General features: G+C 52.6%; 4 protein-coding genes across 4 annotated transcripts; all 4 read left to right on the top strand.

The window, feature by feature from the left end:
- Positions 1–6105: 6105 nt before the first annotated feature.
- On the top strand, positions 6106–7011 carry LOC146543324 (uncharacterized). The gene has a single exon (XM_085236936.1). It carries the CDS (start codon positions 6106–6108, stop codon positions 7009–7011), a length of 906 nt encoding a protein of 301 aa, XP_085093062.1.
- Positions 7012–11919: 4908 nt separating this feature from the next.
- Positions 11920–12825, top strand: LOC146543323 (uncharacterized). The gene has a single exon (XM_085236856.1). The coding sequence runs from the start codon at positions 11920–11922 to the stop codon at positions 12823–12825; it is 906 nt and encodes a 301-aa protein (XP_085092982.1).
- A 2002-nt stretch (positions 12826–14827) lies between these two features.
- Positions 14828–15733, top strand: LOC146543322 (uncharacterized). The gene has a single exon (XM_085236973.1). It carries the CDS (start codon positions 14828–14830, stop codon positions 15731–15733), a length of 906 nt encoding a protein of 301 aa, XP_085093099.1.
- Positions 15734–17726: 1993 nt separating this feature from the next.
- On the top strand, positions 17727–18805 carry LOC146543321 (uncharacterized). Its single transcript, XM_085236855.1, has one exon. It carries the CDS (start codon positions 17727–17729, stop codon positions 18630–18632), a length of 906 nt encoding a protein of 301 aa, XP_085092981.1. The 3' UTR covers positions 18633–18805.
- The last annotated feature ends 1921 nt before the right edge of the window (positions 18806–20726 follow it).

Below are 20726 nucleotides of genomic sequence, written 5' to 3'. Positions count from 1 at the left end.
GGCAATCTCATTGATAATAAAAATGCTGAAAACAATAAATGAATGTTAATAAACCATACATTTGCAATCTTGACAAGATTCAGAGATGGTATTTCAGTTGTTCTTGAAATTTAGAATTAGCTTGTTCTCTCAATTCTAATAGCAAATGATTTGGTTTTATACTCCTTCCTAATCTACCTCTGCTCTGCTAGTTAAGACAAACTGGAAAGCAGCAGAAAGATAACTGGCTAACTTCAAGTATGGCTCATGCCTCTACACCATTTTAAATGTGTTCAAGAATTTTAAATTACAGCTTATGAAGAAAACAAAAGTAGTTCTACTAAGAGTTCTGAAAACTAAATTAGGCTCTGCTGTATTAGATTTTTCTCATACAACAGAAACAACCTAGAAATCCCCCACGTTATATTCTCTCTGCTATTCTGGTGTATATTCCATCAACTTTTGGTTTACCTTTGTATTATATGTTTACACCCATATACAGCTCTTTATAGATTGGTTTTCTTTTTTTTCCTGTTTAAATAAATATTAGAGAAAAAGAAAGAAAAATCCAAAATAGACTAGTTATATACTTCCGGTGCCTAAAAGATACCTAAGGAGGGGCACTTTGTTCTTAAATTAAGCTCTGTAATCAATTTGAACACAGCTTGCACATAGCAGCAATCTTCAACATATTTCATTCAGTTTCTGAGGCACAGCATGTAAGAGTACTGAAGAGCTGGAAAATTTGAATCATTTAAATAAGTTGTGGAATGTTTGAAAAGATCAGGACAGAACAGCATAGCATCATTCCAGCCTTCAGAGCTTTACTTTCAACATGTGAGAAATAGTGCAGCCAGCAGGAGCAGAGAAGTGATCATCTCTGTGTACTCAGCCCTGGGGAGGCCACACCTCACGTGCTGTGTTCAGGTTTGTGCTGCTTACTACAAGGAAGACATGGAGGCCCTGGGAAGGGCAACAAAGCTGGTGAGGGATCTGGAGCACAAGTCTTATGAGGAGCTAGGACATTCTGGGCTGGAGAGAATCAGGGGAAAACTTTGTATCTCCCTACAACTCTCTGAAAAAAGGTTGTGGCAAGGTGGGGGTCAGCCTCTACACCACGGTGGCTGGTGATAGGACCAAAGGGAACGTCCTCAAGTTGCAACAGGGAAGTTTCAGGTTAGACATTAGGAAAAAATTATTCTCCAAAAGAGCAGTTAGGCACCAGAATGGGCTACCCAGGGAGATGGTTGAGTCACAGTATTTAGAAGTTGTTCTGAGGGACATGGTTTAGAGGGAAATATTGGCAATAGGTGGACAGCTGGACTGGATGATCTTGGAGGTCTTTTCCAATCTTGGTGTTTCCATGATAATGCAAGGCACAGCAGGAATCAGTACTGGTTACCAGGACAGACTGAAGTGTCAAAATGTATAACACGTGGCCTTCAGTGGTTTATAAAACAATTTTAAAATATTTTCTTTTGTCTTGCTGCAGCCAGAATCTGTCACAAAGCAATTTCAAGAGACTCTGTATTAGAAGCAGCTTAGTTTTCTTTTATTCGAGGGATAATTATTTGGGTACATAGCTACAATTTACTTTCACTGCTAGTCTAAACACTAGTCTAGAAAAACTGTTTTCATACAGCAGGCATTGCAAGTTTCTGGTATAAGAATACTTTCTCTCTTTACAGTTAAGCAGACAAGAGAATTAAGAGCCTCTACATATATGCAACAACACACAGTGGTTTCAGCAGTGGAACAGGATTAAAAATGTTACATTTTAGGACACAGGTCATTGGACAAATAAGCACAAAGAGCACTATTCACAACAATACAATCTTGCTACATTAAAAAAAAATAATAATAATTTCTTACATTTCAGGACTACTTGCACAGAGATCTGAAAAAAAAAATCTCCTGTTAGAAAAATAGATTCCTGTTAAGAAAATTCAAATCCATTCCAACACCCCCAGGAAGTATTTGGGAAGTAAGGGAGAAAGTGCCTGAGAAAATAAAGAAATCCAAACACAGGTTTCTAGAACAGTCTTAGGAGTGGATGAAACGCAAATGTTTTCAGAGCAATAGGCTCACGATTGAATACTTCCTTTGCACACAGTCCAACAACTCCACATAACTCCTCCAGGGAGACCTCACTGCAGCCTTCCAGTACTTGAGGGGAGCTTATAAACAGGACAGAGACCAGCTTTTTACATGGCCAAGAGAGAATGGCTTTAAACTCAAAGAGGGCAGATTGACATTAGGTGCTAGGTGGAAACTATTTGTTTAGAAAGTGGTGAGGCTCTTGGAACAGGCTGCACAAAATTTATGAATGCCACATCACTGGAAGTGTTTGTTAGCAGGTTGGATGGGGCCCTGGGCAGTCTCATCTAATGGATGGCCACCTTACCCTACCCACAGAACTAGATGGTCTTTTAGTTCTCTCCCAGAGTAGCCATTTTATGATTCTGTGATATTTTGAGACAAAACTATTATGTAGGAAAAGATCATCATCTTCATAAACTAAAAACAATTTAAAGTCTCCAGGTTTTTACTAGTTCCTAGTGTGGAACCCAAAATCAGAAGGATGAGACAATATTCACCTATTAGCTGAAATGAAGTGTTTTCAAAAAGGAAATATTTTGATTTCTTGTGTGAATAAGCTAATCTGAAAGACTTGGCAGCAGATAGAAAGCATTCAAAGCTGTTACTAACAATTTTTAGATTCGGTATTTTCTTTGCACATTGTTAACACTTGCATGTAGAATAAGCAATGTTGTTTCCAGAATGCAACATATTTCATTATCTCAAGTGCAGTTCACATAGCTACATGAATCAAAATAGAACTTGTTTTGAAACATAAGTCATTTCTTAGACTTTTTTCTTCAAAGATGCAGTACAAGAAATCAAATATCATTTAGCATGTGCTGGCATCAGAGGTCATGTCTTCATCTACCCAAAGTATAGTAGTTTACTTAGCTCTGATGACACAGGTTTTCACTAACATCTCCAAAGCTTAAAAACATTAAATGTAAAGCTTAGGCAGCTAAATCCCCATCATGTCAACAACTAACGTTACACAATTCTTTTGACTACAGTGAGGAAATAACTGGTGCTTAAAGTAGAAACAAGAAAACCTGAGTTTTGTTTCTGTGTTACTTATGGGCTCTGACCTTGGCAACTCAACCTTCCAGTCTCCACTTATTAGTTCATAAAGATTTACAATATACACAAGGTTATACAGCAATGTGAGATTTACAAAGAATGTTTCAAGTACTACTTCCAGTCTAAGCTGAAATCTGCATTTACTTATCAAACACTAGAAGCTTTTTGAAGTGTTTTATAAATAGTATTTTTCATAATATAACTTCCTGGCATCTCTGACATTAGAATCATAGAATGGATTAGATTGGAAGGGACCTTAAAGACCATCTAGTTCCAACGCCTCTGTCATGGTCTGGATTGATTTTTTTTTTTTTTTTTTTTCTTTTGGATGTCTTTAGTGAGTATAGTATTTAAAAGGGAAGAAAACAATTTTGAATCTTCTGTAGTTTGAATACTGGACACATACTTGTATGATCATCCAGATAAGTATTTATAACAGCACTTTTCCATATCTATAATAAGTTGAGAGTAAGAAAAGGGACTGAAAGTCAAATGAGATCGACATCTATGCAAAAAGTTCTCTTCAGAAGGATGCTAAGCAGCTTCAGGGTTAGGCTTATTTGTGCCAAAACAGCTTTGCCAGTTTTCTGCACCAGGTGGTGAGTACAAAATACAAGCTAGGGTGTTAGAAAGGAAAAGTGCTCACCTATCTCAGAAAATCTAGACACACAGGGAAAACTCTGCAAGGAAGGGATCTCCAATCAAAAATCTGTCCCAACTGGCAGTCAGCTCTTAAATGAGGTCTAAGAGAGGTGCAGCCAGGTTGCAGCCCTTCCTATCACACAGCTGAATTGCCTTCACTTGTGCTCCCAGGGCTGACCGGATCCTTTCCCCAGGTGCTGAATCAGTGGGTCAGGCCAGGACTCAGCAGTTCCCATACACTCCACCACAGTTCAGCAGAACAAACATGCAGGGTAAAAGGCTGTCACAGAACAGATTTTTTTTGTTTGTTTGTTTTCCAGAAGTGACATAGTTTGCTAGAATATTTCTTTACTATGATCATGAATGGAGCCTTATTAGGTTATTTACACCTTGAGCCTATTCTTTAAAAATTAAATCATTACTGTCCTACTATAAATAGCCAAGAAATCTGGCTATTAATTTTCAATGTTATATTACCAACTTCCATTATTAAAAATCATCTTCACTTACGTTTAGCATATTACACTTCCAGTTATCAGCTAACAACATCACTTCTAAAATATGTACAAAATACATAGTAATTTTAAAATTATACACAATAGACTGGACACGTTCAAACTGCTATAGAATCTGGTTGGTATTGCAGCAATGGCCTTCTCTTAAGCATGCTTTTAGTCACAAGTAGACTTGTGATTGGTAAAGATCATAATCTCTAGAGCTTAACATTCAATTTTGTATTTTAATACCATCACATCTTTGCAGTGTAAAATTTTCCATATCCAAAGACAGCAATAAATGTGACTTTTATAGGTATGCGTACTTTGAGGCAGCACTTGCCTAAGTTTCACAGTAAGGTTTAATAGAATCATAGAATCATAAGGTGGGAAACGACCTATAAGGTCACCTGATTCAACCATCTTCTCATTACCACTTCTACCACAAGCTACTAAACCATATCTCGCAGCTCCTCATCCAGACGCCTCTTGAACACTGCCAGAGACGGCGACTGAACCACCTCCTGGGCAGCCATTCCAGTGCCTGACCACTCTCTGAGAGAAAAAGTTTTTCCTCATATCTAACCTAAACCTCCTCTGGTACAACTTGTGGCCATTTCCTCGGGTCCTGTTTGTTGCCTGGGAGAAGAGGCCAAACCTCTTAGAGTCATTAAAGCTGGAAAAGACCTCCACAATCATCTAGTCCAAGAGACAGAGGGAAGCGTGACCTTTTATTGAATAAACCTTCTTGTTGTACATGCCCGGGGCTGCGTGCCATGGCCTGGGCAACCCGAAGGAGCTCGTGGGAAGACACGTCCCAGGCACCGGTGATTGGTGTGAAACACTGATGCCAAGCACATGAGATGTGGGGAGGAATGGAACAAGCAGAGGTGCTGGGGCTTGAGTGCTGCTGGCACACGTGTAGCACGTGAGGCCAGCTCATTGTGATGACCAAGCCATGGATGGCGGCATCACTGTGGGACGGGTGGTGATGACCCAGAGTGAAGGCGAGGACTGGCCAAGCGATGTTTGTGACATCAGTGTGCGATGGATTGTGACTGCTCGGGCCACCCTGCTTTAACGCGGGTGCGGCAGCCCAGCCGATCAGTTCGTGCCTGGCCTCCGACCGAGCGTGTGTGCGAGGATTGGAGTGTGGACAGGGCGAGTTTGGAGCTGGAACGTGCTCTGGGTGCTGCTAGCGCAGCTCTCAGCGCCGTCTCAGAGCCACTTGTGTTGTACCCTGACCCTGCTGGGAGCAGGCAGACGGGACATTGCGCAGAGTCGCGTGCAGCAGTGCAGGTAGGCAGCGTGGCAATGCCTCACCCTGGCAGCTGGGGGGATGCTTCTTGAGGAACCCTCCCCACGTTGGCCCAGGCCCGTGGAGTCTCTTGTCCTGTTCCAATGCGACACCTGCTGCCACTGCATCAGTGTCGGGGAGCGAATTGTCATCTCCCACTCCTCCATTCCCACTGCAACTGGTGGAAGTGTGGAAGCAGTTTTAGGCACCCACTGCCCCATATGCCTGGAGAACTGGGACAGCGTAGCAAACACCATGCCATGCTGCCACCAGTTTTGTTTCCACTGCATCCAGCGGGGGACTAGCAGTAGGCCCCAGAGCCCGCTCTGCAAAACAAGAGGAGGGGGAGGGTTTCTTGCTAAGGCATGGAGGGGTGGGGGGCATCACTGCTGCCTGCCTGTCCCTGGGGCAGCAAGCGACCGTGGCCTCTCTTTCTCTTTTGCAGTTTGTAATACCTTCTGCCTGCTGCAGAACCAGTGAGGGGAGCAGCTTCCCGACCTCAGCTCTCCCCAGCCCACCGTAGAGCCCGGGACCATGGACGTGCCATCCAACTGGACCTGCCCCGTCTGCGGGCAAGGTCGGGAGGATGTCACCTATGTGACCCCCTGCCAACACCGGCTCTGCTACGGCTGTGCCATCTGGTGGGCCAAGAAGCAGCCCAGTTGTGCCGTATGTGGGCACAAAATATTCAGCATCCGCTACTCCATGAGGGCGGATGACGATTATCTTGAGTGTTCCATCCCGCAGCCCACGGGACACTCAGATGATGGCCTGCAGGACGAGCAGGGGCCTGCAGAGACGGTGCTCGTTCCACCTGAGCACAGCTTCCCCGCCGAGGTCTGGGCTGCATTTTTCAAACAACATCCGGAAGACCTCGCACCCCTGCTCCTCTGCCTGCAGGAAGAGTTCCGGGCAATGTCCGGCGACAACTGGTGGGAGGTGCAATTGGGACTGTGGGCCACTGTGAACCTCATCTGTGAGCACGGGCTCAACCAGGCAGCCTTGGTACAGGAGCTGGAGGCGATGACCAACAGCAACATGGTGCCCCTCGTGCAGCGCCTCATCAGCATCGCCGCAGCCCTGTATGGCCCCCTGATCCAACGCCAGCTGGACCAGCGGGACGGCCATGCTGCAGGAGGGCGGGAGGACGGCCCTGCAGCCAGCCCCAGCATCAGCACCTCCCATCTGGATCCTCCTGCCTCTGGCACCGAGGAGCTGCTCGGCAGCTCCACTGGGGGATCTGGGCACCCCAGCACCGCCACTGCGACCGCAGCAGAGGAGCCGCAGGAAGAGCCAGGGCAGGCAGCAGCAGCGGGCCCTTCCATCCAGAGCAGAGACCGCTCGTGTGGGAGGCCCCGGCGCGCCCCAAAGAGGAAGACCTGCAGCAGCCCCCAGGATTCACCCCCACCCCGCAAGAGGCGGCCCCGACGGCGGCGCTAGGCCGTCATCCCACTGCCATCAAAGCACGCCTCCGGTAGGCTGGGAGGCCAACATCTGCCTCCCAGCCTGCTCTTTGGAGAGAAAATAAAAATAAGTTCCGAAAAAAAAAAAAAGTCTCCGTGTTATTGACAAGGGTGTTGGTGTTCCTATCCCTACCCATGCTGCTTTCTCCCTCTTCTGGTCCCGTGGCAGGATGTAGAATCACTACGTTATTTCCACCACCATAAACTGGCACTCACAACAGCACTAACAAAACACGTGTAGGCTTCTTCTAGCAAGCACAATGCAGATACCCTCACCTGCTGCTTCACTGAGGATTATTTTTTTTTGTATTGGCATTTCTTCTTTAGCACACCAGTTAGGAGCACGATATAACACAAGAATAGCTAGTGCAGATGTGGAAATGATGTGGATTTTGTCCCATCCTATGCTGTTTCCTCCATCTGCATCATATATACAGAATAAAGATTGCATCTGGATGTCTGCTTATCTCTCTCTAATTTCCACAGCTGAAATTTATATATTTTGCATGAATCATAGAATCATAGAATCACAAGGTGGGAAACGACCTATAAGGTCACCTGATCCAACCATCTTCTCATTACCACTTCTACCACAAGCTACTAAACCATATCTCGCAGCTCCTCATCCAGACACCTCTTGAACACTGCCAGGGACAGCAACTCAACCACCTCCCTGGGCAGCCATTCCAGTGCCTGACCACTCTCTGAGAGAAAAAGTTTTTCCTCATATCTAACCTAAACCTCCTCTGGTACAACTTGTGGCCATTTCCCCGGGTCCTGTTCGTTGCCTGGGAGAAGAGGCCAAACCTCTTAGAGTCATTAAAGCTGGAAAAGACCTCCACAATCATCTAGTCCAAGAGACAGAGGGAAGCGTGACCTTTTATTGAATAAACCTTCTTGTTGTACATGCCCGGGGCTGCGTGCCATGGCCTGGGCAACCCGAAGGAGCCCGTGGGAAGACACGTCCCAGGCACCGGTGATTGGTGTGAAACACTGATGCCAAGCACATGAGATGTGGGGAGGAATGGAACAAGCAGAGGTGCTGGGGCTTGAGTGCTGCTGGCACACGTGTAGCACGTGAGGCCAGCTCATTGTGATGACCAAGCCATGGATGGCGGCATCACTGTGGGACGGGTGGTGATGACCCAGAGTGAAGGCGAGGACTGGCCAAGCGATGTTTGTGACATCAGTGTGCGATGGATTGTGACTGCTCGGGCCACCCTGCTTTAACGCGGGTGCGGCAGCCCAGCCGATCAGTTCGTGCCTGGCCTCCGACCGAGCGTGTGTGCGAGGATTGGAGTGTGGACAGGGCGAGTTTGGAGCTGGAACGTGCTCTGGGTGCTGCTAGCGCAGCTCTCAGCGCCGTCTCAGAGCCACTTGTGTTGTACCCTGACCCTGCTGGGAGCAGGCAGACGGGACATTGCGCAGAGTCGCGTGCAGCAGGGCAGGTAGGCAGCGTGGCAATGCCTCACGCTGGCAGCTGGGGGGATGCTTCTTGAGGAACCCTCCCCACGTTGGCCCAGGCCCGTGGAGTCTCTTGTCCTGTTCCAATGCGACACCTGCTGCCACTGCATCAGTGTCGGGGAGCGAATTGTCATCTCCCACTCCTCCATTCCCACTGCAACTGGTGGAAGTGTGGAAGCAGTTTTAGGCACCCACTGCCCCATATGCCTGGAGAACTGGGACAGCGTAGCAAACACCATGCCATGCTGCCACCAGTTTTGTTTCCACTGCATCCAGCGGGGGACTAGCAGTAGGCCCCAGAGCCCGCTCTGCAAAACAAGAGAGGGGGAGGGTTTCTTGCTAAGGCATGGAGGGGTGGGGGGCATCACTGCTGCCTGCCTGTCCCTGGGGCAGCAAGCGACCGTGGCCTCTCTTTCTCTTTTGCAGTTTGTAATACCTTCTGCCTGCTGCAGAACCAGTGAGGGGAGCAGCTTCCCGACCTCAGCTCTCCCCAGCCCACCGTAGAGCCCGGGACCATGGACGTGCCATCCAACTGGACCTGCCCCGTCTGCGGGCAAGGTCGGGAGGATGTCACCTATGTGACCCCCTGCCAACACCGGCTCTGCTACGGCTGTGCCATCTGGTGGGCCAAGAAGCAGCCCAGTTGTGCCGTATGTGGGCACAAAATATTCAGCATCCGCTACTCCATGAGGGCGGATGACGATTATCTTGAGTGTTCCATCCCGCAGCCCACGGGACACTCAGATGATGGCCTGCAGGACGAGCAGGGGCCTGCAGAGACGGTGCTCGTTCCACCTGAGCACAGCTTCCCCGCCGAGGTCTGGGCTGCATTTTTCAAACAACATCCGGAAGACCTCGCACCCCTGCTCCTCTGCCTGCAGGAAGAGTTCCGGGCAATGTCCGGCGACAACTGGTGGGAGGTGCAATTGGGACTGTGGGCCACTGTGAACCTCATCTGTGAGCACGGGCTCAACCAGGCAGCCTTGGTACAGGAGCTGGAGGCGATGACCAACAGCAACATGGTGCCCCTCGTGCAGCGCCTCATCAGCATCGCCGCAGCCCTGTATGGCCCCCTGATCCAACGCCAGCTGGACCAGCGGGACGGCCATGCTGCAGGAGGGGCAGAGGACGGCCCTGCAGCCAGCCCCAGCATCAGCACCTCCCATCTGGATCCTCCTGCCTCTGGCACCGAGGAGCTGCTCGGCAGCTCCACTGGGGGATCTGGGCACCCCAGCACCGCCACTGCGACCGCAGCAGAGGAGCCGCAGGAAGAGCCAGGGCAGGCAGCAGCAGCGGGCCCTTCCATCCAGAGCAGAGACCGCTCGTGTGGGAGGCCCCGGCGCGCCCCAAAGAGGAAGACCTGCAGCAGCCCCCAGGATTCACCCCCACCCCGCAAGAGGCGGCCCCGACGGCGGCGCTAGGCCGTCATCCCACTGCCATCAAAGCACGCCTCCGGTAGGCTGGGAGGCCAACATCTGCCTCCCAGCCTGCTCTTTGGAGAGAAAATAAAAATAAGTTCCGAAAAAAAAAAAAAGTCTCCGTGTTATTGACAAGGGTGTTGGTGTTCCTATCCCTACCCATGCTGCTTTCTCCCTCTTCTGGTCCCGTGGCAGGATGTAGAATCACTACGTTATTTCCACCACCATAAACTGGCACTCACAACAGCACTAACAAAACACGTGTAGGCTTCTTCTAGCAAGCACAATGCAGATACCTTCACCTGCTGCTTCACTGAGGATTATTTTTTTTTGTATTGGCATTTCTTCTTTAGCACACCAGTTAGGAGCACGATATAACACAAGAATAGCTAGTGCAGATGTGGAAATGATGTGGATTTTGTCCCATCCTATGCTGTTTCCTCCATCTGCATCATATATACAGAATAAAGATTGCATCTGGATGTCTGCTTATCTCTCTCTAATTTCCACAGCTGAAATTTATATATTTTGCATGAATCATAGAATCATAGAATCACAAGGTGGGAAACGACCTATAAGGTCACCTGATCCAACCATCTTCTCATTACCACTTCTACCACAAGCTACTAAACCATATCTCGCAGCTCCTCATCCAGACACCTCTTGAACACTGCCAGGGACAGCAACTCAACCACCTCCCTGGGCAGCCATTCCAGTGCCTGACCACTCTCTGAGAGAAAAAGTTTTTCCTCATATCTAACCTAAACCTCCTCTGGTACAACTTGTGGCCATTTCCCCGGGTCCTGTTCGTTGCCTGGGAGAAGAGGCCAAACCTCTTAGAGTCATTAAAGCTGGAAAAGACCTCCACAATCATCTAGTCCAAGAGACAGAGGGAAGCGTGACCTTTTATTGAATAAACCTTCTTGTTGTACATGCCCGGGGCTGCGTGCCATGGCCTGGGCAACCCGAAGGAGCCCGTGGGAAGACACGTCCCAGGCACCGGTGATTGGTGTGAAACACTGATGCCAAGCACATGAGATGTGGGGAGGAATGGAACAAGCAGAGGTGCTGGGGCTTGAGTGCTGCTGGCACACGTGTAGCACGTGAGGCCAGCTCATTGTGATGACCAAGCCATGGATGGCGGCATCACTGTGGGACGGGTGGTGATGACCCAGAGTGAAGGCGAGGACTGGCCAAGCGATGTTTGTGACATCAGTGTGCGATGGATTGTGACTGCTCGGGCCACCCTGCTTTAACGCGGGTGCGGCAGCCCAGCCGATCAGTTCGTGCCTGGCCTCCGACCGAGCGTGTGTGCGAGGATTGGAGTGTGGACAGGGCGAGTTTGGAGCTGGAACGTGCTCTGGGTGCTGCTAGCGCAGCTCTCAGCGCCGTCTCAGAGCCACTTGTGTTGTACCCTGACCCTGCTGGGAGCAGGCAGACGGGACATTGCGCAGAGTCGCGTGCAGCAGGGCAGGTAGGCAGCGTGGCAATGCCTCACGCTGGCAGCTGGGGGGATGCTTCTTGAGGAACCCTCCCCACGTTGGCCCAGGCCCGTGGAGTCTCTTGTCCTGTTCCAATGCGACACCTGCTGCCACTGCATCAGTGTCGGGGAGCGAATTGTCATCTCCCACTCCTCCATTCCCACTGCAACTGGTGGAAGTGTGGAAGCAGTTTTAGGCACCCACTGCCCCATATGCCTGGAGAACTGGGACAGCGTAGCAAACACCATGCCATGCTGCCACCAGTTTTGTTTCCACTGCATCCAGCGGGGGACTAGCAGTAGGCCCCAGAGCCCGCTCTGCAAAACAAGAGAGGGGGAGGGTTTCTTGCTAAGGCATGGGGGGGGGGGGCATCACTGCTGCCTGCCTGTCCCTGGGGCAGCAAGCGACCGTGGCCTCTCTTTCTCTTTTGCAGTTTGTAATACCTTCTGCCTGCTGCAGAACCAGTGAGGGGAGCAGCTTCCCGACCTCAGCTCTCCCCAGCCCACCGTAGAGCCCGGGACCATGGACGTGCCATCCAACTGGACCTGCCCCGTCTGCGGGCAAGGTCGGGAGGATGTCACCTATGTGACCCCCTGCCAACACCGGCTCTGCTACGGCTGTGCCATCTGGTGGGCCAAGAAGCAGCCCAGTTGTGCCGTATGTGGGCACAAAATATTCAGCATCCGCTACTCCATGAGGGCGGATGACGATTATCTTGAGTGTTCCATCCCGCAGCCCACGGGACACTCAGATGATGGCCTGCAGGACGAGCAGGGGCCTGCAGAGACGGTGCTCGTTCCACCTGAGCACAGCTTCCCCGCCGAGGTCTGGGCTGCATTTTTCAAACAACATCCGGAAGACCTCGCACCCCTGCTCCTCTGCCTGCAGGAAGAGTTCCGGGCAATGTCCGGCGACAACTGGTGGGAGGTGCAATTGGGACTGTGGGCCACTGTGAACCTCATCTGTGAGCACGGGCTCGACCAGGCAGCCTTGGTACAGGAGCTGGAGGCGATGACCAACAGCAACATGGTGCCCCTCGTGCAGCGCCTCATCAGCATCGCCGCAGCCCTGTATGGCCCCCTGATCCAACGCCAGCTGGACCAGCGGGACGGCCATGCTGCAGGAGGGCGGGAGGACGGCCCTGCAGCCAGCCCCAGCATCAGCACCTCCCATCTGGATCCTCCTGCCTCTGGCACCGAGGAGCTGCTCGGCAGCTCCACTGGGGGATCTGGGCACCCCAGCACCGCCACTGCGACCGCAGCAGAGGAGCCGCAGGAAGAGCCAGGGCAGGCAGCAGCAGCGGGCCCTTCCATCCAGAGCAGAGACCGCTCGTGTGGGAGGCCCCGGCGCGCCCCAAAGAGGAAGACCTGCAGCAGCCCCCAGGATTCACCCCCACCCCGCAAGAGGCGGCCCCGACGGCGGCGCTAGGCCGTCATCCCACTGCCATCAGAGCACGCCTCCGGTAGGCTGGGAGGCCAACATCTGCCTCCCAGCCTGCTCTTTGGAGAGAAAATAAAAATAAGTTCCGAAAAAAAAAAAAAGTCTCCGTGTTATTGACAAGGGTGTTGGTGTTCCTATCCCTACCCATGCTGCTTTCTCCCTCTTCTGGTCCCGTGGCAGGATGTAGAATCACTACGTTATTTCCACCACCATAAACTGGCACTCACAACAGCACTAACAAAACACGTGTAGGCTTCTTCTAGCAAGCACAATGCAGATACCCTCACCTGCTGCTTCACTGAGGATTATTTTTTTTTGTATTGGCATTTCTTCTTTAGCACACCAGTTAGGAGCACGATATAACACAAGAATAGCTAGTGCAGATGTGGAAATGATGTGGATTTTGTCCCATCCTATGCTGTTTCCTCCATCTGCATCATATATACAGAATAAAGATTGCATCTGGATGTCTGCTTATCTCTCTCTAATTTCCACAGCTGAAATTTATATATTTTGCATGAATCATAGAATCATAGAATCACAAGGTGGGAAACGACCTATAAGGTCACCTGATCCAACCATCTTCTCATTACCACTTCTACCACAAGCTACTAAACCATATCTCGCAGCTCCTCATCCAGACACCTCTTGAACACTGCCAGGGACAGCAACTCAACCACCTCCCTGGGCAGCCATTCCAGTGCCTGACCACTCTCTGAGAGAAAAAGTTTTTCCTCATATCTAACCTAAACCTCCTCTGGTACAACTTGTGGCCATTTCCCCGGGTCCTGTTCGTTGCCTGGGAGAAGAGGCCAAACCTCTTAGAGTCATTAAAGCTGGAAAAGACCTCCACAATCATCTAGTCCAAGAGACAGAGGGAAGCGTGACCTTTTATTGAATAAACCTTCTTGTTGTACATGCCCGGGGCTGCGTGCCATGGCCTGGGCAACCCGAAGGAGCCCGTGGGAAGACACGTCCCAGGCACCGGTGATTGGTGTGAAACACTGATGCCAAGCACATGAGATGTGGGGAGGAATGGAACAAGCAGAGGTGCTGGGGCTTGAGTGCTGCTGGCACACGTGTAGCACGTGAGGCCAGCTCATTGTGATGACCAAGCCATGGATGGCGGCATCACTGTGGGACGGGTGGTGATGACCCAGAGTGAAGGCGAGGACTGGCCAAGCGATGTTTGTGACATCAGTGTGCGATGGATTGTGACTGCTCGGGCCACCCTGCTTTAACGCGGGTGCGGCAGCCCAGCCGATCAGTTCGTGCCTGGCCTCCGACCGAGCGTGTGTGCGAGGATTGGAGTGTGGACAGGGCGAGTTTGGAGCTGGAACGTGCTCTGGGTGCTGCTAGCGCAGCTCTCAGCGCCGTCTCAGAGCCACTTGTGTTGTACCCTGACCCTGCTGGGAGCAGGCAGACGGGACATTGCGCAGAGTCGCGTGCAGCAGGGCAGGTAGGCAGCGTGGCAATGCCTCACGCTGGCAGCTGGGGGGATGCTTCTTGAGGAACCCTCCCCACGTTGGCCCAGGCCCGTGGAGTCTCTTGTCCTGTTCCAATGCGACACCTGCTGCCACTGCATCAGTGTCGGGGAGCGAATTGTCATCTCCCACTCCTCCATTCCCACTGCAACTGGTGGAAGTGTGGAAGCAGTTTTAGGCACCCACTGCCCCATATGCCTGGAGAACTGGGACAGCGTAGCAAACACCATGCCATGCTGCCACCAGTTTTGTTTCCACTGCATCCAGCGGGGGACTAGCAGTAGGCCCCAGAGCCCGCTCTGCAAAACAAGAGAGGGGGAGGGTTTCTTGCTAAGGCATGGGAGGGTGGGGGGCATCACTGCTGCCTGCCTGTCCCTGGGGCAGCAAGCGACCGTGGCCTCTCTTTCTCTTTTGCAGTTTGTAATACCTTCTGCCTGCTGCAGAACCAGTGAGGGGAGCAGCTTCCCGACCTCAGCTCTCCCCAGCCCACCGTAGAGCCCGGGACCATGGACGTGCCATCCAACTGGACCTGCCCCGTCTGCGGGCAAGGTCGGGAGGATGTCACCTATGTGACCCCCTGCCAACACCGGCTCTGCTACGGCTGTGCCATCTGGTGGGCCAAGAAGCAGCCCAGTTGTGCCGTATGTGGGCACAAAATATTCAGCATCCGCTACTCCATGAGGGCGGATGACGATTATCTTGAGTGTTCCATCCCGCAGCCCACGGGACACTCAGATGATGGCCTGCAGGACGAGCAGGGGCCTGCAGAGACGGTGCTCGTTCCACCTGAGCACAGCTTCCCCGCCGAGGTCTGGGCTGCATTTTTCAAACAACATCCGGAAGACCTCGCACCCCTGCTCCTCTGCCTGCAGGAAGAGTTCCGGGCAATGTCCGGCGACAACTGGTGGGAGGTGCAATTGGGACTGTGGGCCACTGTGAACCTCATCTGTGAGCACGGGCTCGACCAGGCAGCCTTGGTACAGGAGCTGGAGGCGATGACCAACAGCAACATGGTGCCCCTCGTGCAGCGCCTCATCAGCATCGCCGCAGCCCTGTATGGCCCCCTGATCCAACGCCAGCTGGACCAGCGGGACGGCCATGCTGCAGGAGGGCGGGAGGACGGCCCTGCAGCCAGCCCCAGCATCAGCACCTCCCATCTGGATCCTCCTGCCTCTGGCACCGAGGAGCTGCTCGGCAGCTCCACTGGGGGATCTGGGCACCCCAGCACCGCCACTGCGACCGCAGCAGAGGAGCTGCAGGAAGAGCCAGGGCAGGCAGCAGCAGCGGGCCCTTCCATCCAGAGCAGAGACCGCTCGTGTGGGAGGCCCCGGCGCGCCCCAAAGAGGAAGACCTGCAGCAGCCCCCAGGATTCACCCCCACCCCGCAAGAGGCGGCCCCGACGGCGGCGCTAGGCCGTCATCCCACTGCCATGAGAGCACGCCTCCGGTAGGCTGGGAGGCCAACATCTGCCTCCCAGCCTGCTCTTTGGAGAGAAAATAAAAATAAGTTCCGAAAAAAAAAAAAAGTCTCCGTGTTATTGACAAGGGTGTTGGTGTTCCTATCCCTACCCATGCTGCTTCCTCCCTCTTCTGGTCCCGTGGCAGGATGTAGAATCACTACGTTATTTCCACCACCATAAACTGGCACTCAAACAAAACACGTGTAGGCTTCTTCTAGCAAGCACAATGCAGATGCCCTCACCTGCTGCTTCACTGAGGATTATTTTTTTTTGTATTGGCATTTCTTCTTTAGCACACCAGTTAGGAGCACGATATAACACAAGAATAGCTAGTGCAGATGTGGAAATGATGTGGATTTTGTCCCATCCTATGCTGTTTCCTCCATCTGCATCATATATACAGAATAAAGATTGCATCTGGATGTCTGCTTATCTCTCTCTAATTTCCACAGCTGAAATTTATATATTTTGCATGAATCATAGAATCATAGAATCACAAGGTGGGAAACGACCTATAAGGTCACCTGATCCAACCATCTTCTCATTACCACTTCTACCACAAGCTACTAAACCATATCTCGCAGCTCCTCATCCAGACACCTCTTGAACACTGCCAGGGACAGCAACTCAACCACCTCCCTGGGCAGCCATTCCAGTGCCTGACCACTCTCTGAGAGAAAAAGTTTTTCCTCATATCTAACCTAAACCTCCTCTGGTACAACTTGTGGCCATTTCCCCGGGTCCTGTTCGTTGCCTGGGAGAAGAGGCCAAACCTCTTAGAGTCATTAAAGCTGGAAAAGACCTCCACAATCATCTAGTCCAAGAGACAGAGGGAAGCGTGACCTTTTATTGAATAAACCTTCTTGTTGTACATGCCCGGGGCTGCGTGCCATGGCCTGGGCAACCCGAAGGAGCTCGTGGGAAGACACGTCCCAGGCACCGGTGATTGGTGTGAAACACTGATGCCAAGCACATGAGATGTGGGGAGGAATGGAACAAGCAGAGGTGCTGGGGCTTGAGTGCTGCTGGCACACGTGTAGCACGTGAGGCCAGCTCATTGTGATGACCAAGCCATGGATGGCGGCATCACTGTGGGACGGGTGGTGATGACCCAGAGTGAAGGCGAGGACTGGCCAAGCGATGTTTGTGACATCAGTGTGCGATGGATTGTGACTGCTCGGGCCACCCTGCTTTAACGCGGGTGCGGCAGCCCAGCCGATCAGTTCGTGCCTGGCCTCCGACCGAGCGTGTGTGCGAGGATTGGAGTGTGGACAGGGCGAGTTTGGAGCTGGAACGTGCTCTGGGTGCTGCTAGCGCAGCTCTCAGCGCCGTCTCAGAGCCACTTGTGTTGTACCCTGACCCTGCTGGGAGCAGGCAGACGGGACATTGCGCAGAGTCGCGTGCAGCAGGGCAGGTAGGCAGCGTGGCATATGCCTCACGCTGGCAGCTGGGGGGATGCTTCTTGAGGAACCCTCCCCACGTTGGCCCAGGCCCGTGGAGTCTCTTGTCCTGTTCCAATGCGACACCTGCTGCCACTGCATCAGTGTCGGGGAGCGAATTGTCATCTCCCACTCCTCCATTCCCACTGCAACTGGTGGAAGTGTGGAAGCAGTTTTAGGCACCCACTGCCCTATATGCCTGGAGAACTGGGACAGCGTAGCAAACACCATGCCATGCTGCCACCAGTTTTGTTTCCACTGCATCCAGCGGGGGACTAGCAGTAGGCCCCAGAGCCCGCTCTGCAAAACAAGAGGAGGGGGAGGGTTTCTTGCTGAGGCATGGGGGGGTGGGGGGCATCACTGCTGCCTGCCTGCCCTGGGGCAGCAAGCGACCGTGGCCTCTCTTTCTCTTTTGCAGTTTGTAATACCTTCTGCCTGCTGCAGAACCAGTGAGGGGAGCAGCTTCCCGACCTCAGCTCTCCCCAGCCCACCGTAGAGCCCGGGACCATGGACGTGCCATCCAACTGGACCTGCCCCGTCTGCGGGCAAGGTCGGGAGGATGTCACCTATGTGACCCCCTGCCAACACCGGCTCTGCTACGGCTGTGCCATCTGGTGGGCCAAGAAGCAGCCGAGTTGTGCCGTATGTGGGCACAAAATATTCAGCATCCGCTACTCCATGAGGGCGGATGACGATTATCTTGAGTGTTCCATCCCGCAGCCCACGGGACACTCAGATGATGGCCTGCAGGACGAGCAGGGGCCTGCAGAGACGGTGCTCGTTCCACCTGAGCACAGCTTCCCCGCCGAGGTCTGGGCTGCATTTTTCAAACAACATCCGGAAGACCTCGCACCCCTGCTCCTCTGCCTGCAGGAAGAGTTCCGGGCAATGTCCGGCGACAACTGGTGGGAGGTGCAATTGGGACTGTGGGCCACTGTGAACCTCATCTGTGAGCACGGGCTCGACCAGGCAGCCTTGGTACAGGAGCTGGAGGCGATGACCAACAGCAACATGGTGCCCCTCGTGCAGCGCCTCATCAGCATCGCCGCAGCCCTGTATGGCCCCCTGATCCAACGCCAGCTGGACCAGCGGGACGGCCATGCTGCAGGAGGGCGGGAGGACGGCCCTGCAGCCAGCCCCAGCATCAGCACCTCCCATCTGGATCCTCCTGCCTCTGGCACCGAGGAGCTGCTCGGCAGCTCCACTGGGGGATCTGGGCACCCCAGCACCGCCACTGCGACCGCAGCAGAAGAGCTGCAGGAAGAGCCAGGGCAGGCAGCAGCAGCGGGCCCTTCCATCCAGAGCAGAGACCGCTCGTGTGGGAGGCCCCGGCGCGCCCCAAAGAGGAAGACCTGCAGCAGCCCCCAGGATTCACCCCCACCCCGCAAGAGGCGGCCCCGACGGCGGCGCTAGGCCGTCATCCCACTGCCATCAGAGCACGCCTCCGGTAGGCTGGGAGGCCAACATCTGTCTCCCAGCCTGCTCTTTGGAGAGAAAATAAAAATAAGTTCCGAAAAAAAAAAAAAGTCTCCGTGTTATTGACAAGGGTGTTGGTGTTCCTATCCCTACCCATGCTGCTTCCTCCCTCTTCTGGTCCCGTGGCAGGATGTAGAATCACTACGTTATTTCCACCACCATAAACTGGCATAAAACAAAACACGTGTGGGCTTCTTCTAGCAAGCACAATGCAGATGCCTTCACCTGCTACTTCACTGAGGATTTTTTTTTTTTTGTATTGGCATTTCTTCTTTAGCACACCAGTTAGGAGCACGATATAACACAAGAATAGCTAGTGCAGATGTGGAAATGATGTGGATTTTGTCCCATCCTATGCTGTTTCCTCCATCTGCATCATATATACAGAATAAAGATTGCATCTGGATGTCTGCTTATCTCTCTCTAATTTCCACAGCTGAAATTTATATATTTTGCATGAATCATAGAATCATAGAATCACAAGGTGGGAAACGACCTATAAGGTCACCTGATCCAACCATCTTCTCATTACCACTTCTACCACAAGCTACTAAACCATATCTCGCAGCTCCTCATCCAGACACCTCTTGAACACTGCCAGGGACAGCAACTCAACCACCTCCCTGGGCAGCCATTCCAGTGCCTGACCACTCTCTGAGAGAAAAAGTTTTTCCTCATATCTAACCTAAACCTCCTCTGGTACAACTTGTGGCCATTTCCCCGGGTCCTGTTCGTTGCCTGGGAGAAGAGGCCAAACCTCTTAGAGTCATTAAAGCTGGAAAAGACCTCCACAATCATCTAGTCCAAGAGACAGAGGGAAGCGTGACCTTTTATTGAATAAACCTTCTTGTTGTACATGCCCGGGGCTGCGTGCCATGGCCTGGGCAACCCGAAGGAGCTCGTGGGAAGACACGTCCCAGGCACCGGTGATTGGTGTGAAACACTGATGCCAAGCACATGAGATGTGGGGAGGAATGGAACAAGCAGAGGTGCTGGGGCTTGAGTGCTGCTGGCACACGTGTAGCACGTGAGGCCAGCTCATTGTGATGACCAAGCCATGGATGGCGGCATCACTGTGGGACGGGTGGTGATGACCCAGAGTGAAGGCGAGGACTGGCCAAGCGATGTTTGTGACATCAGTGTGCGATGGATTGTGACTGCTCGGGCCACCCTGCTTTAACGCGGGTGCGGCAGCCCAGCCGATCAGTTCGTGCCTGGCCTCCGACCGAGCGTGTGTGCGAGGATTGGAGTGTGGACAGGGCGAGTTTGGAGCTGGAACGTGCTCTGGGTGCTGCTAGCGCAGCTCTCAGCGCCGTCTCAGAGCCACTTGTGTTGTACCCTGACCCTGCTGGGAGCAGGCAGACGGGACATTGCGCAGAGTCGCGTGCAGCAGGGCAGGTAGGCAGCGTGGCAATGCCTCACGCTGGCAGCTGGGGGGATGCTTCTTGAGGAACCCTCCCCACGTTGGCCCAGGCCCGTGGAGTCTCTTGTCCTGTTCCAATGCGACACCTGCTGCCACTGCATCAGTGTCGGGGAGCGAATTGTCATCTCCCACTCCTCCATTCCCACTGCAACTGGTGGAAGTGTGGAAGCAGTTTTAGGCACCCACTGCCCTATATGCCTGGAGAACTGGGACAGCGTAGCAAACACCATGCCATGCTGCCACCAGTTTTGTTTCCACTGCATCCAGCGGGGGACTAGCAGTAGGCCCCAGAGCCCGCTCTGCAAAACAAGAGGAGGGGGAGGGATTCTTGCTGAGGGATGGGGGGGTGGGGGGCATCACTGCTGCCTGCCTGTCCCTGGGGCAGCAAGCGACCGTGGCCTCTCTTTCTCTTTTGCAGTTTGTAATACCTTCTGCCTGCTGCAGAACCAGTGAGGGGAGCAGCTTCCCGACCTCAGCTCTCCCCAGCCCACCGTAGAGCCCGGGACCATGGACGTGCCATCCAACTGGACCTGCCCCGTCTGCGGGCAAGGTCGGGAGGATGTCACCTATGTGACCCCCTGCCAACACCGGCTCTGCTACGGCTGTGC

This window comes from Meleagris gallopavo, chromosome 15 (genome assembly GCF_905368555.1).
Source record: "Meleagris gallopavo chromosome 15, MGAL_WU_HG_1.1, whole genome shotgun sequence".
NCBI lineage: Eukaryota > Metazoa > Chordata > Aves > Galliformes > Phasianidae > Meleagris > Meleagris gallopavo.
This window is presented reverse-complemented; position numbering and strand designations above follow the sequence as displayed.

What these genes read in the sequence shown, in the direction of transcription:
- LOC146543324 (XM_085236936.1), top strand. Translation starts at nt 6,106, where the DNA reads ATGGACGTGCCATCCAACTGGACCTGCCCCGTCTGCGGGCAAGGTCGG.
- LOC146543323 (XM_085236856.1), top strand. Translation starts at nt 11,920, where the DNA reads ATGGACGTGCCATCCAACTGGACCTGCCCCGTCTGCGGGCAAGGTCGG.
- LOC146543322 (XM_085236973.1), top strand. Translation starts at nt 14,828, where the DNA reads ATGGACGTGCCATCCAACTGGACCTGCCCCGTCTGCGGGCAAGGTCGG.
- LOC146543321 (XM_085236855.1), top strand. Translation starts at nt 17,727, where the DNA reads ATGGACGTGCCATCCAACTGGACCTGCCCCGTCTGCGGGCAAGGTCGG.